The sequence below is a fragment of the Falco peregrinus genome, chromosome 12 (genome assembly GCF_023634155.1).
Source record: "Falco peregrinus isolate bFalPer1 chromosome 12, bFalPer1.pri, whole genome shotgun sequence".
Classification (NCBI taxonomy): domain Eukaryota; kingdom Metazoa; phylum Chordata; class Aves; order Falconiformes; family Falconidae; genus Falco; species Falco peregrinus.
The window spans coordinates 23525041-23537458 of record NC_073732.1 but is presented as its reverse complement, the minus strand read 5'-3'; the positions used below and the strand labels follow the sequence as shown (position 1 = coordinate 23537458).

Below are 12418 nucleotides of genomic sequence, written 5' to 3'. Positions count from 1 at the left end.
GTAAACCCAACTCCTTTTGGTCTTAAGTCAGTTCCTGTGTTTGGAGCAGTTACAGCCTTCAGCCCTGACCTGCAAGGGTCAGAGGACATGGTTACTGTGTAAAGCGATTGGTTTTCACAGGAGAGGGAAGTGAGATTTCTTCGGGCTTCAGAGTTTATTTTCCTCTGCTGCTTAGTGTGACAGAGATAGCATCCTTGTTAGAAAGCAGAGAGGGGGAAGAAAATTCAGTCCACATGTTTGGGATTTAAGGTTGAGAGTGATTCACGCTTAGCTTCTGGGGGTTGTAATTAGGGGTGACATAATAACCATAAACTTTCAATAAAATAGTAGCAGCATTTTTGTTGCAATCTGTAGCTGCAGAAGCTGCTTCTGATTAGCATCCCTTCAAGATAAACTTACAGGACCTCCGCCGTTTCCAGATCCAGGCTTTTGTGGCGCAGTCCTACTCCTGTCCTGATGCTGAGGGGAACCCTAAATTCTGAAACACCCCAAACTGATGACATTTTCACTTGGATCAGCATCTCAACTTTCTCCTTAGCTGCTTTAGTCCATCTGTGTAGTTTTCAAGTCAGTATTATCTTATGCTGGCTAAATCCTGCTGGTTTATAATACACTCTAAGGGTTATCTAGTATGGAAAAAAACAATCATGCTATCCTGCTCTTCTCCTGAATTATTACTACTCCTTTCTTTTCCGAGTGGCTGAGGTTAAAAGGAGTCCAGGAATGCATGGAGCAGGAGATGTGTCATTCCCACTCCACACCAAGGTGCATTCTTTTAGGGAGAGATGGGCATTTACACTGGAGTTCTGCCACCAGCTTTCAGCCAATTCTCCTTTTTGGCAGCTGAGCACATGGAATTTTTAAAAAGATGATCTACTTTTTTAAAGCAGGTCACAGACAAAAATAAAGGCGCATTCTTGGGCTACAAGAAGTAGGTCAGGCTTTGGGGGAATCATTTGCAAAAGCTGTTGATCTGATCTTACCAATTTTTTTATTAATATTTTATGCTTCCTATGTCAAATTTTTATGCCTTTTGTGAAGAGGTCCAGCTCATTTTGCTTTAGGTGCAATGTATTTTGCTTTGGTGAGCAAACTTTTTACGTTAACATTAAAAAAATAAAAAAAAAAATAAAAAAACAGGAAAAAAAATGTTCCTAGTTTTCCATTAGAGAATACTGTAGTGGAAAGTGAGGCCTCTCTGTGCTGCGGTCCAAAAGGAATAAAGCTGCTCTGTGTCACCTCATCACTCTAAGCTGATGTTTTAACTTAAGACTTTATGGGGGGATGGAGGAAAGGCTGATTCCGCTGCTCAGATGATTGCTTCTGTAACACCTTCTGCGCTTAATTAACCCATCTAATTTAGGGGAAGTGTTTCACACCCTGCCCGGTGATAACGCTGTGTAGCCCCTGCGCTTGGGGCGGGAGGATGGGTTACTGCTAGCAGGCACCTCAGTCAGCCTGGCATGACTTCTAACCACCACCTTTCAACTACGTATATTACAACTAAGGTAATGAGGAGCTTGGAGCATTACAGGGTAACGGTTTCAGGGCCGGTAGCTGTAGGGTGGGTGCCAGGGCTCAGGCAGGCACCCTGCGCAGCTCGTCTGGGCTCTGCCCGCGCGGGGCAGGGATGCTCGTCCTTGCCAGTAGCCCAGCACTCTGGTGAGCAGGTGGGTAGCCCAGCTGTGCAGTTGATGGAGTAAGGATGTCTTTGCTTAAACAAACTAGGATTAGGTTCAGCAGTAATTGAGCTGTAGAAACCCCTGGGCTTCTTCCATGGCTGAGCTCAGGCAACAGGATGTTTTTTCGCTCTGTGAAGCAAATCCCAGTTAATAACATTGTTTGTGGAGGACACCTCCACAAATAATCCCACTTTTCTGAATATCTGCAATTACTGGAAGTTTCATTCCCTCCTCTTTCATATTTTTTTTAATATTAATCCATGTAACTGCATACTTGAAATTCACAAGAGCAAAACAGCCGATGCTCCTGTGCAGGTAATGTGTGTCTCTCTCCTATTTACAAATCCCTGAAGAATGACTGACATAGCTCACATTTTTATTTAATTTTGGTCATTTATTTTGCTCTGTTTTACAGAATTTGATTCAGAAACAAAAAGAGTTCAAGACATTCTTTCTGGAATGGAGAAACCACAGGTATGTGATCCCAAATTACCACACACGCACAAAATAGCAACTGTGATAAGTGGATTGTGTCCCAACATACTGGTGATTTCACAGGGGAGCACCTCTGCATTTTTTTCTGTGGTAGACTGTTGCAGCTTTATGTGTCTTAACTGATTTTGCTGGGATATAAATTTGAAGCATCTTTTCTGCTCGTGGGTATTGGTGAGCTCTGCCCACTGCAGGAATCTCACCAGTCACCTGTTTCCAGGGGCCATGTCCCAGTATTCACGCTGTGGTGGGGAAGGCAGTGCACTGGGGTGACTTACAGAGCTTCTATCCCCTTTCCCCCGAGTTTAATTTTATTTGTCATGAGCAAGTTATGTCTGTAATCATGATTAAATTAAGCTAATCGTATTATTCAATGGCAATTTCTGTATTCTACATTAGTCTGAGCCGTAAAAGCATGTGAATTAATCGTAATGGAATTGAATCACCATGTAAATAACCATAATGCTGGGTGTGACCACAGCCCGGTAAGTTTATTAATAAATCTGGTTGTAAGCCCTTTGAATGTGATGGGTGTTTTTTAGTTTGGTGTGTCAAGTGAAAACCAGGAGAGGATTGTGGATCTAAATGAATGGTCCAAACATGCAGTGGAAGAAGCAGCCGCGAGGCAGAGGGAGACAGCTGTGCTGTGGGGGTTTATCTCCTGTGCTCTCAGGGCTCAGGCCTTTCTCTGTGTGGAGAAAGCTAGTAAACAAATAAGCAAATAAAATAACCATTGGAGAGCTGATCTAAAGTCTGGCTTCAACAAGTAGCCGGCAGAGGCTGGTATAAAGAAATTCTGCAGTGGGAGCGTGAAGGGGTGGGTATTCCTTGGCTGCAGAAGCGGCAGCGCTCCGGGGGCTGCAGGCGTGAGCGCAGGCTGAGCTTTATTTTTAGGTTCTGTTCTTTTGGCTGCTTTTGTTTTGAACAAATACAAAAGGTTTTTCACCTTGAATTGCTCAGTCGGTAGGTGGATCCTAGTGTCGTGGCACCTACAAAGCAGGTTCAAAGGCAGCCAGAGCCTAAACCAGACCCTCAGGGATAAGTATCGGGGGGCTACAGCCCGGGTTTCTGTTTGCAAGAAGGAAAGTTGCTTTGTTTCATGTAGAAACAAGTGGCCATACGAAGCTGAAGACTTCAGAGAAGAGTTTCTGGGAGATCAGAAGGGAAAGACGGTGCAGTTAGCACAAAATTAGGCTAGTTTATTGTACAGAGTCAGTCTTTTACCAAGAACTACCTGAATGTTGCTCATCTGGTAAAATGCCACAGCTAGATGTCTTCTACAAAGATCTAGAGAGCTGTCATAAAAAACTTGTGATTTCACAGAGGTAAGGAGAGGAGCTATTTGAGCAGTTTGAAGGATTTTGTACAGTGAGATTTATGGTAACCAGAGCATTTAAAGCAGAGGGAAGCAAAAAATAAAAAATAGACAAAAAAATATTTTTCTTGAATCATAGCAAATATAGGATTTTTTTTCTTTTTTTTGAAAGGGAAAGATCTAAAAGATGATGAATGCTAGTTTGATAATACTGACCTTTAGTGAGAAGATGCTGAGGGTTATCTATTACTCACAAATGTCGAAGTTAGAAAGAGAATAGTTAAACTCATAGGAATCTCTACAAACCATTAATTGCTATGAATGATTGGTTGTGTGTATAGTCAGTATTGTCTCTAAGAGAAATATATCATATTATGCATAGTCAGCTGGGCCGTATTTCTTGGCAAGCCTTATGTATTATATGAATGAAAAATCGAACAATATCTAAAAAAAACAACTGCGTGAGAGAGAAATGGCACAAAAGTAAAGGGCACAGAGTAGTAAGTCAATGACACGTGGAGTGATGCTATGTCTGCAGCACATGCCTTTGGTGTGCCCAAGCGAGCAGCGCTCGCCAGCAGCGGTGGGGAAGCCATCTGAAGGGATTAGCTGTCTGAGCAGCTGTGGTGTTGCTTGGAGGCATCTTTAATCTGGCTTGTCTGGGTACCTCTGCGTGACAAAGTCTCTCTCACCTTTCTGAGCACAAAATATACCCACTTCAAAAATTACTAATTAATAAGAGGTCTGTTTTCAATAATAGATGTTGTTACATGTTTAAGATGTGCAAACTATATTTAATTGTGGTTTTATCCTTTTAATGGCAAAAATTTTAAAAGAAGCCTTCTGGGTTTTTTCCCCCCCTCCATGTCTTTATTTAAACTGAAATGTATTTTTAATTCACATTACAGCAGAGTAAGCATTCCCTAAAGCAGATACCTTGGTGAGGGAAGGGAAATTTGATTCTGGGTTTCCAAAGCATCGCTGCATCCGACGGCATGGCTGCGGGGCGGCTCGGGGGGGCATCCCCTCCCGCGGGTCTGCTGGGTCGGAGCTCAGGCATTAGTCTGACTTTCCGAAAGGCAGCCTGCTCCTGCTGACTGGCTCTGCAGCAAAACTCATACTTAATCATCAGGATTTTTGCCTAAAATTGCAGGATTAGAGCCATAGTTTAAAAGCAAAATCTCAACCTGGTAATAACCGTGAATTCGTTTGACCCCCAAGTCTTTCAAACATTGCCCTCGAGGGAGTAAATGAATGTTGCGTGCAGTGTAGTTCTCACACATACAATAAAACCCCGAACCACACGATGCCTGTGAATGCTAACCCGGAATTTGAAAGATAATGAAAGTTGTACAGAAACATTGTTCATTACCTGAAAGACGGGAAGGACCGATATTCATCAGTCTTGTAACCTTATTAAAGTAGTGCAGGAGCTGGGATTCTTTCCCAGGGGCTTTTATAAAATAATTATTTACACCACTGAGTTTTGATAGCATAGAAAGCAGGCATTTACTGTGTAAACTGAGAAGTTTTCAGAAACTAATTAACTGTGCTTTTCATCAGACATTGTGGGGAAAATCTTTTGTTAGGTCTGGGCTAAAAGGCCAAGCCGGTCCCGTTCAAAGCAAGCCCAGCAGTTCCGGGGCCGGGTGGGACAGTCTGGGGTAACTGGGAAGCAGCACGCAGGTTTACCTGCCCAGCCTGTGACGAGGTGCTCTGGCTGCTTATCGTGCTGTGGTCGGGTGGAATTAGTGCACCGTTGGTGGACAACGAACCGGTTTTTACGTCCTGCTGAGTATTTACATCTGCAAGTTCGGCAGCGGCATTAAGCCCTGTGCCGTGCTGCTCCTCGTGGCCTGGGAAGGGCTGCACCCCGTCCGTTCAGCTGCCTCGGGGTCACTTGAAAGGTGCTTGTTTTCCCAGGTGTAAGCAAGAAAAGTTGGAGTTAAAGCTACTGAGCTGGTTTGCAAGTGCCTGCTTGTTATTCTCAGCGTATCGTATCCCTGTCTAATTAACTTAGCCCTTCTCATGGCAAAGCTGGTGCTTCCTGCTCCAGGTAGGAGTGCCTTGGTAAAGTTAAGAGTGGCTTTGACCACTAAATCAGATCTTGAAGAGATACACCTTTGGCTGGTACATGTGATAGGATATCAAGCCTGTTAGTGAGCAGCAGATAGTTCTACCTCTAGCCATACAAATAAATCTGTTCCCGGCACTGGTGCTGACACGCACAGTACTCTCTCTCTACCCGGGCAGTGTATAGATTTGCCTTTTCTGACTTCATCGTGCAGACGGTGACCCCTCACTTGCTTTACTGCGCTTGCTGTGTGTACTCAGTGCAGCTTAGAATTGTATTTAACGATTTCTGGTGTTTATTTTTAAACCTCCACCAGCAGTTGCTGTGTGCATAGCAGCACTGAGGCAGGCCAGCCGCCACTCAGCGCTCCATCAGGAAGAAGTTAATGGTGTGACTGGAGCAGCTTAGCAACTGGGTTTGGACTTTTATCCATGGCATGGAAGCGTCTGCGTGCGGACTTCAGAATAATAGCCTAATAGTTTCTGGCGGTTAGTCCGTAAGATGCTCTCTCTTATTTTAAGAAATGATAAAAGATCTAACTTCTTACAGATTACTAAAGTTCATGAAAGGCCAGAGTTTTTGCCATACGCAGAATATATACGTGTGTCCTTGTGAGTAGTCATAGAGAAAAACATTTCAATAGAACATTGGCAGGATATTGTGCCTCCAGCTCCAAGTCTGTCTGAATTTATGAAAAACAATTATGCAAGCGTATTTCCATAATAAAAGGAACTGTGTGTTGATGGGCTGAGCTGCTATAGTAGTCATGTATGTTAAAAAAAAACAACTATGTGAATCTTACTATCCAGTTTTCTGATCAAAATATTATTTGAAATGCGGCCTTCTAGCTCTAAATAGCTTTCTCACAATTTCCTTCACATATGTGTGTGTGCACCTCTCAAAAATTTAACTTATCTGTCTTACTTGAATCATTCAAGATTCTGATAAGCTATCTAATGCGGTATCAGTGTCTGCTGGTCCAGGTTTTTGAACCAAACATGGATTTCATAGCATCAGAAAAATACGACTAGAGCAAGAAATCCTGTGAAGATTCATACAAGAATTTGCATGTTTGTCTTTTTTATGAAAAAAACCTTTATGCTGCTTAAAACGTCTTGCCTTACAACTTGTTTTTCATGTTAGGTTGAACAGAGGTTTTCTTTTTGGCAAGGCTTAAGTGTGCAGCTATAAATTAAAATCTTTAACTTTTGAGAGCATGATGTTTTAAGTTAAGATGAGATGTTTTGCGGCGTCACCTACTTGTCAGTCTGTTAAATACAGATTTATGACTTGCTCAGAAAGAATCTGCTTGATATATGGGTGTCACGTCCAACAGTTGCAGTACTCTTCAGCTGGAAGCAATGTGTTTTCACAGGAGAAGTTAAATATTCTCCATTATCTAAAGATAACCCGAAGCCGGGTTTGTAAACAAGCAGTCCCTGAAAGGTGATTGCTAGTATGTCATTACCAAGTCATTTATGGGTGAGGCGTTTCAGTTGTTTCCAGGAGAGCGTAGGAAATGTGTACCTAAGCACCTGCATTATTCATCTTACAGCTTCTGAAATACCGTTGTGCTCTGTGTGTTGGAAAAATATCTCCTAAAATGATAGAACCAGTGAAATTTGATGCATAGGAGAAATGAATAAAGAACATAGAACCTCTTGCTTTGATTCATCTTCATGGAGGCTAGCTAAAAAATTACTCTTTACGTTTTCACTACAATTAAGAAAGAGCAATGTAGTTGTTCTCATTACGAAAAGGGGAGAATTTGTGGCAGAGACGTTGAGGCTACGGAGGCTTTGAGGCTTCCCTGGGCTTTTGTCAGAAGTGCATAAAAACGTTGTGCTGTCTTTCCAAGATAGCCAGTGCAACTATTGTTTTCTATTTCTTTTTCTTTTGAGACAGTGGCAGGGGGTGGGGAGGTGTGTGTGTGTATCTTTTTTTCTTCTTTCCTGGCATGATAACAGAAGGCCGTTCTCTGGGAAGCTGCTGTTCGGTACGTGCAGCTGATGAACGATGCCTCCGGCGCTGTGCCAGCGGGCTCTCCTGGTGAGAAAGGCGATGCTAGCTCTGCAAGCTCCATCAGTCTAGAGTTATGTGGACCTGCGTTTCCAGAAGGATACAGCCGCGCTGGTGGGGTGATATGTTGTTTTGGTGTGCAGGGGGTTGAGGTATTTTTTCCATGCTCTAATAAAAGAGAATCCTCACCCGTCTGCCACTGAGGCATTGCACCCGGGAGTGACCACAGATCGTATGCACAGTCTTTCTCTTAGGGCACGAAGTGATTGATTTGCAATGTAATTTTTAATTGACAAGCTGGACTTCTATTATGAGTTTTCCCTTATACTGTCGAGTCTGTAACTTCGTAGATTGAATTGGGGTTTGGGTTTTTTTACTTTTTTGCAGCTGAATTATTGCAGTTTCAAATTGCAAGAAGGAACAGGATGACTGAAAAAGCCATCAAGAGTTTTATTACAGAATCTTCCTGACAAAAGCTTTAAGAAAAATAATTGCGTACAAAACAATCTGTAGGGTCAAGTCTTCGTTCCACGTAGTTCCGGTTCCCTTCTGGTAATGGCCACGGCAGCAGGTACCTCCAGAATGGTGCGAGACATCCTTTGCTGGATGCTCAGATGATGACGAGCCAGTTTGCTGCAGGGGGACATCTCTCTGTATTTCTTGTCTGTTAGAGGTTGGTTTATGCCATGAATCTGGTTTTGTTTGTGTTCCTGATGACCATTTCTGACCTTTTAATTTTCACCTCTAACTCTGGAACTTCCTTTGTACAAGAAATCGATTGTGAAGATGCAAGGAAAAAGCAAATACTTAAGAGAATAGTGCTTTTCTTACAAGTCAGAGTAACTGCTGTTTCTTTTACAGGTTACAAATATTCAAGCAAGAACAGTTTTACTTTCCTGGTCACCTCCCACTGGCCTTCTAAATGCAGATAGACACAACAACAGTTTGCCTTACACCTGTACCTATGAGGTTGCCTTATCGGATAAAGGGAGGGATGGAAAATACAAGATAATTTACAGGTAACAGCATCATTTTTACACGCATGTTTTCATTAGGAATACATTCCCTGGGCTTTTCAGGGTATATTTTGGCATGCCCATCAGCTGCAGAAAGAAGGCACCTTTGAAGACCCTGTAGTTGTTCCCCCACTGTCCTGTCAGCCTGCCTTGCTGGAGGAGCTTGCAGGGAGCTGGTTGAGAGCGTGTCACAAGGTCCCTAATTGCCCTCCCATCCCACCTCCCCGGCACGCGATGCCATCTCTCCCATTGCCAATGGAAAGGTTACTTCTTCTCTTACGCTAAACGTCAAAGCTTCTCATGTACACCATGCAGGCAGGACAGCTGCCTTCCTAATGGCCTAACTTTGTGTGGGCTTGCACAATTAAGAACTAAAAAGCTTGTTGTTTTGAGCTAATGAGCAATGGTTTGAGGGCTTTACTGCTTTGTAATGTCTTAAGTGAGCAGAGGAGGGAGTACACCAATGAGTAGGCTATAGGAGCTCCCCAGAAAAACCCGAATGCTTGGCGCTCAGCAATCTTCATGAAAAATTCTGAGGGATTTCTCCCTCTCCTTCCAGTGATCCTCTGAGCTCATTCTGTGATCAAGTACATATGGTGTTATGCTTTTTTTTTCCCCCCCAATAATGATGTCTAGGAAAGAAAATTTTGAGATGTGACCTTGGCTGTTGTGAAATAGCTAATCCTTCCCAAATCTCACTAAATAAAGTCCAGGTGATACAGCATTTATGGAATTACCTCTCAAGACTAAACCATCTCCTTTCTTAAGATGTCCTGTGAATTACACTATTCCTCTTGGTGTGCTAGAGGCACATCTGTGTGAACTGTCTTGGGTAATGTAAAACGAGCATATTAACCAGGAAAATGCTGCCTGATTATTATTAATTTTTTTTCTTTTAGTATTTGCGCTAGCTGTTTGTGAGCCAGCGTGGGCATCTCTGTAGGTTAATATGTGCTGCTGGGCTGTTAAAACGGGAAGGACACTTTCTAGTACTACTTGTGCTTGTTGGTGTGACGGCTGCACATTTTCTCCTGGTTATGAAATGTTGTGCATCTGTTTTAAAGCTGCTAGTAATAATTCGTCTCCTGCTTCTGGCCAGAGTACAGCCATTAACTTAATGCTGTACGCTCTGTCATGAGCAGCAGTAATCATTATTACTATAGGCAAAAAGTCTGCAATATGTTGAATACATTGTCTTTGCAAGGAGGTGCACTCATTTCAGAGGGAAAAAAACTGAATTTGCAGAGGATTGGATTGTATGAAAAAAAGAAGGTTTTTCAGTGGATTTCTGGCAACCCAGCAGGCATGTGCTTTCTGATGGATTTTGTTCTCTTGATTTTGAGACATCTCCCTGTATTTGACCAGCTAGTTATGAAATATTTCTTTATGTAGAATTGAGAAATGTCTTTTCCCATATTTTTATAAAATCATGAACAGCTGAGCACTTCCATGAGATGACTATTACTTAGTAAACGCTGATCTGTACCTTAATCTTCACAGAACTGGCACCGCGTAACTGAGTCTAGTGCTCATTTACCAGCAAATGAGCCAAAATGAAAAATAATAGCCCTAACTATGTTGGCTCCATTTGAAATTAATAGATTATATGCTGGGGTTTTTTCCAAAAACGTCTGAAACTGTGCTTTTACTTTTCTTGGTATTGAAAGAGATCTGGGTCCAGCTGTTGGGACATGAAATGACTCCTTGCCATGGTCCTCTCAGAGAGCACAGCTCTGGGAAAAAAAGCAACTAAGTGAAATGCTTGTACAAAACCTGTACTTTTTTCCTCAGAAGTTCAATGACTCACTTTATATATTTTGCAAGAATGAATGTGCAGAAAGTACAAAAGTAATGTGTCAGTTTGGCTCTTCTCAGCTCTGGGAGGGTTGAAAAACACAATGAGCTTTCTGCAAATATCATCAGAATGTAATGATAGCATTGAAATAAACCCGTATAGCTAACTTAGCATATAAAATGAGATTATAACTACTTCTATGTATACAGAGCTTTATGAAGTGTTAAAGAAACATGAAGTGTGTCGACAAATTGTTGGTATATATGTTTACTACTGGGTTTATGTGGTGGGATTTTTTTTCTTCTTTCAAACCATAATACATGGGAGTCAGTTGTCACTGGGAAGTGATTAGCTGTGCTAAGTGTGATACTGCTTTTCATAACTTACTGATTTGTTGGGTTTGGGCTTCTTTTCCTGCAGTGGAGAAGAATTAGAGTATAACCTGAAAGACCTTAGGCCAGCAACAGATTATCACGTCAGGTGAGTTAGTGTGACTGTGAATGTCACTTAAATATAAACTTCTCAATTATATGAGGATAATTGTGAAAGCTTTTTTTCTTAACTATACGGTGTAGCTCAAGAATTTCATGGTCAGTTCTGCAGGTATGTTTTCAGTGGCTTTGTAATATTTTCTGATAGATTTTATCTTTAAGTTATGAGACTGCTTTTTGAGCAATAATGCATTTTCTGTCATGTTGTTGTCATTGCTGTAGCAAGAGGAAAAAAAGACATCTCCGTATCTGTGTGTCTGTCTGTCTGTATAACAGGCCTGGAAGTGCTTGTGTATGGAAGTGGAATACCTCAAGCTTCTTAAAAATTTGACTCTATCAACTGGCATTTTTTAGTTATGGTAACATAGGTGTGCTAGCACTGAAAGTACTCCAGCACAGCTTCTTCATAAATACTCTGCTTTGTGAAGTAAATCTACTGATTACGGATTCATCTGACCACAGTCATTTAGGCATTTATTAAAAAAAAAAAAATTCACAGTGGCCTGCATTGGTATTTTCAGAGCGTATTTCTCTTTGATTCTAAAAATGTTTTACACATTTGTTACCTCTTAACACATTCTCAGCTTTGCTCCCTGATGTTTTTAACACCATTTGTGTTACCTGCTCACGTTGCATTTTTTCAAAGACTTTGCTTATTAACCAAGGCTTCAAATTCACATCCTGTTCACTTACACTCAATGTCCTTTAAAAGAAAAAAAAAATCCTTTCACTCCTGTCTGTTGTTTCCTTCTGTTTCTCCAGCCAAGGGCTAGGTTTGGCAAGGTTTTTCACATCAAGGCTGCTCCTGTTTGTAAAACTCTGAAGAACAAACACGTTGCTTCTGAGCTGTGAAAAAGACCAACACCAAAATGTGTCTGTCTTGCTCTGATACTACAGTTTCTTTTTTTTTATTTTTAAGGATACTTTCTATTGGAGCCCTGAAATGGACTTTTCAAGTAGAAGCATGGGACCAGAAGTGACTTCTTGTAAATAAGGGAAAGACGCAGGCTCCCAGGTTGGGCAGTAGTCCCAGCCCTAGCAGTAAACGGATGGTAGCAAGGAGGAGAAAGTTGTATAACACTGCTGAGCTTCCTGCTGTAAGCAGTCGAGCATCACTTTTAAATCCAGCCCCAAAGAGCAGAGTGGTCCCCATGCTCAGCGTGGAATTGAGGTCTTCTGTGATTTTTAGGGGTGTTGTGCGTATTTGCCCCATGTCCTGGCTGACTTTCCTCCATACCTACAGCTCCCTCCACCTTCCTGCAGGTTTGCCAGATGTATATATCGCTTGTGAACAGTTAGCAATAACCGCTAAATATAAAAGTCAGACTTAAAAAGCAGCAGCACGTGTTGGTAGTGGAGGGAACCGCCACTGGAAAGGCTGGTTGTTGGCTTTCCATGACAGTTTGGTTTTTTTCTTCAGTGAAACTGCATTACGTATTAACGACTGCAAAGAAATAAATCTGTTAAGTAAAGAAATTTATGGGGCCAACAGTTACTTGGCAGATGGCCCTGGGTCTCCTTGACCTTGGCAGCA

At 42.0% G+C, this 12418-nt stretch overlaps 1 protein-coding gene across 2 annotated transcripts in view; it reads left to right on the top strand.

Moving 5' to 3' along the window:
• FNDC3B (fibronectin type III domain containing 3B) overlaps positions 1 to 12418 on the top strand; it is a 209616-nt gene that overhangs the window by 131462 nt on the left and 65736 nt on the right. For both annotated transcript variants that reach the window (XM_055817155.1, XM_005242826.4), the window contains exons 7-9: positions 2098 to 2156; positions 8444 to 8601; positions 10814 to 10873. In XM_055817155.1, coding sequence (XP_055673130.1) covers positions 2098 to 2156; positions 8444 to 8601; positions 10814 to 10873 — 277 coding nt within the window. The remainder of the gene's footprint in view (positions 1 to 2097; positions 2157 to 8443; positions 8602 to 10813; positions 10874 to 12418) is intronic.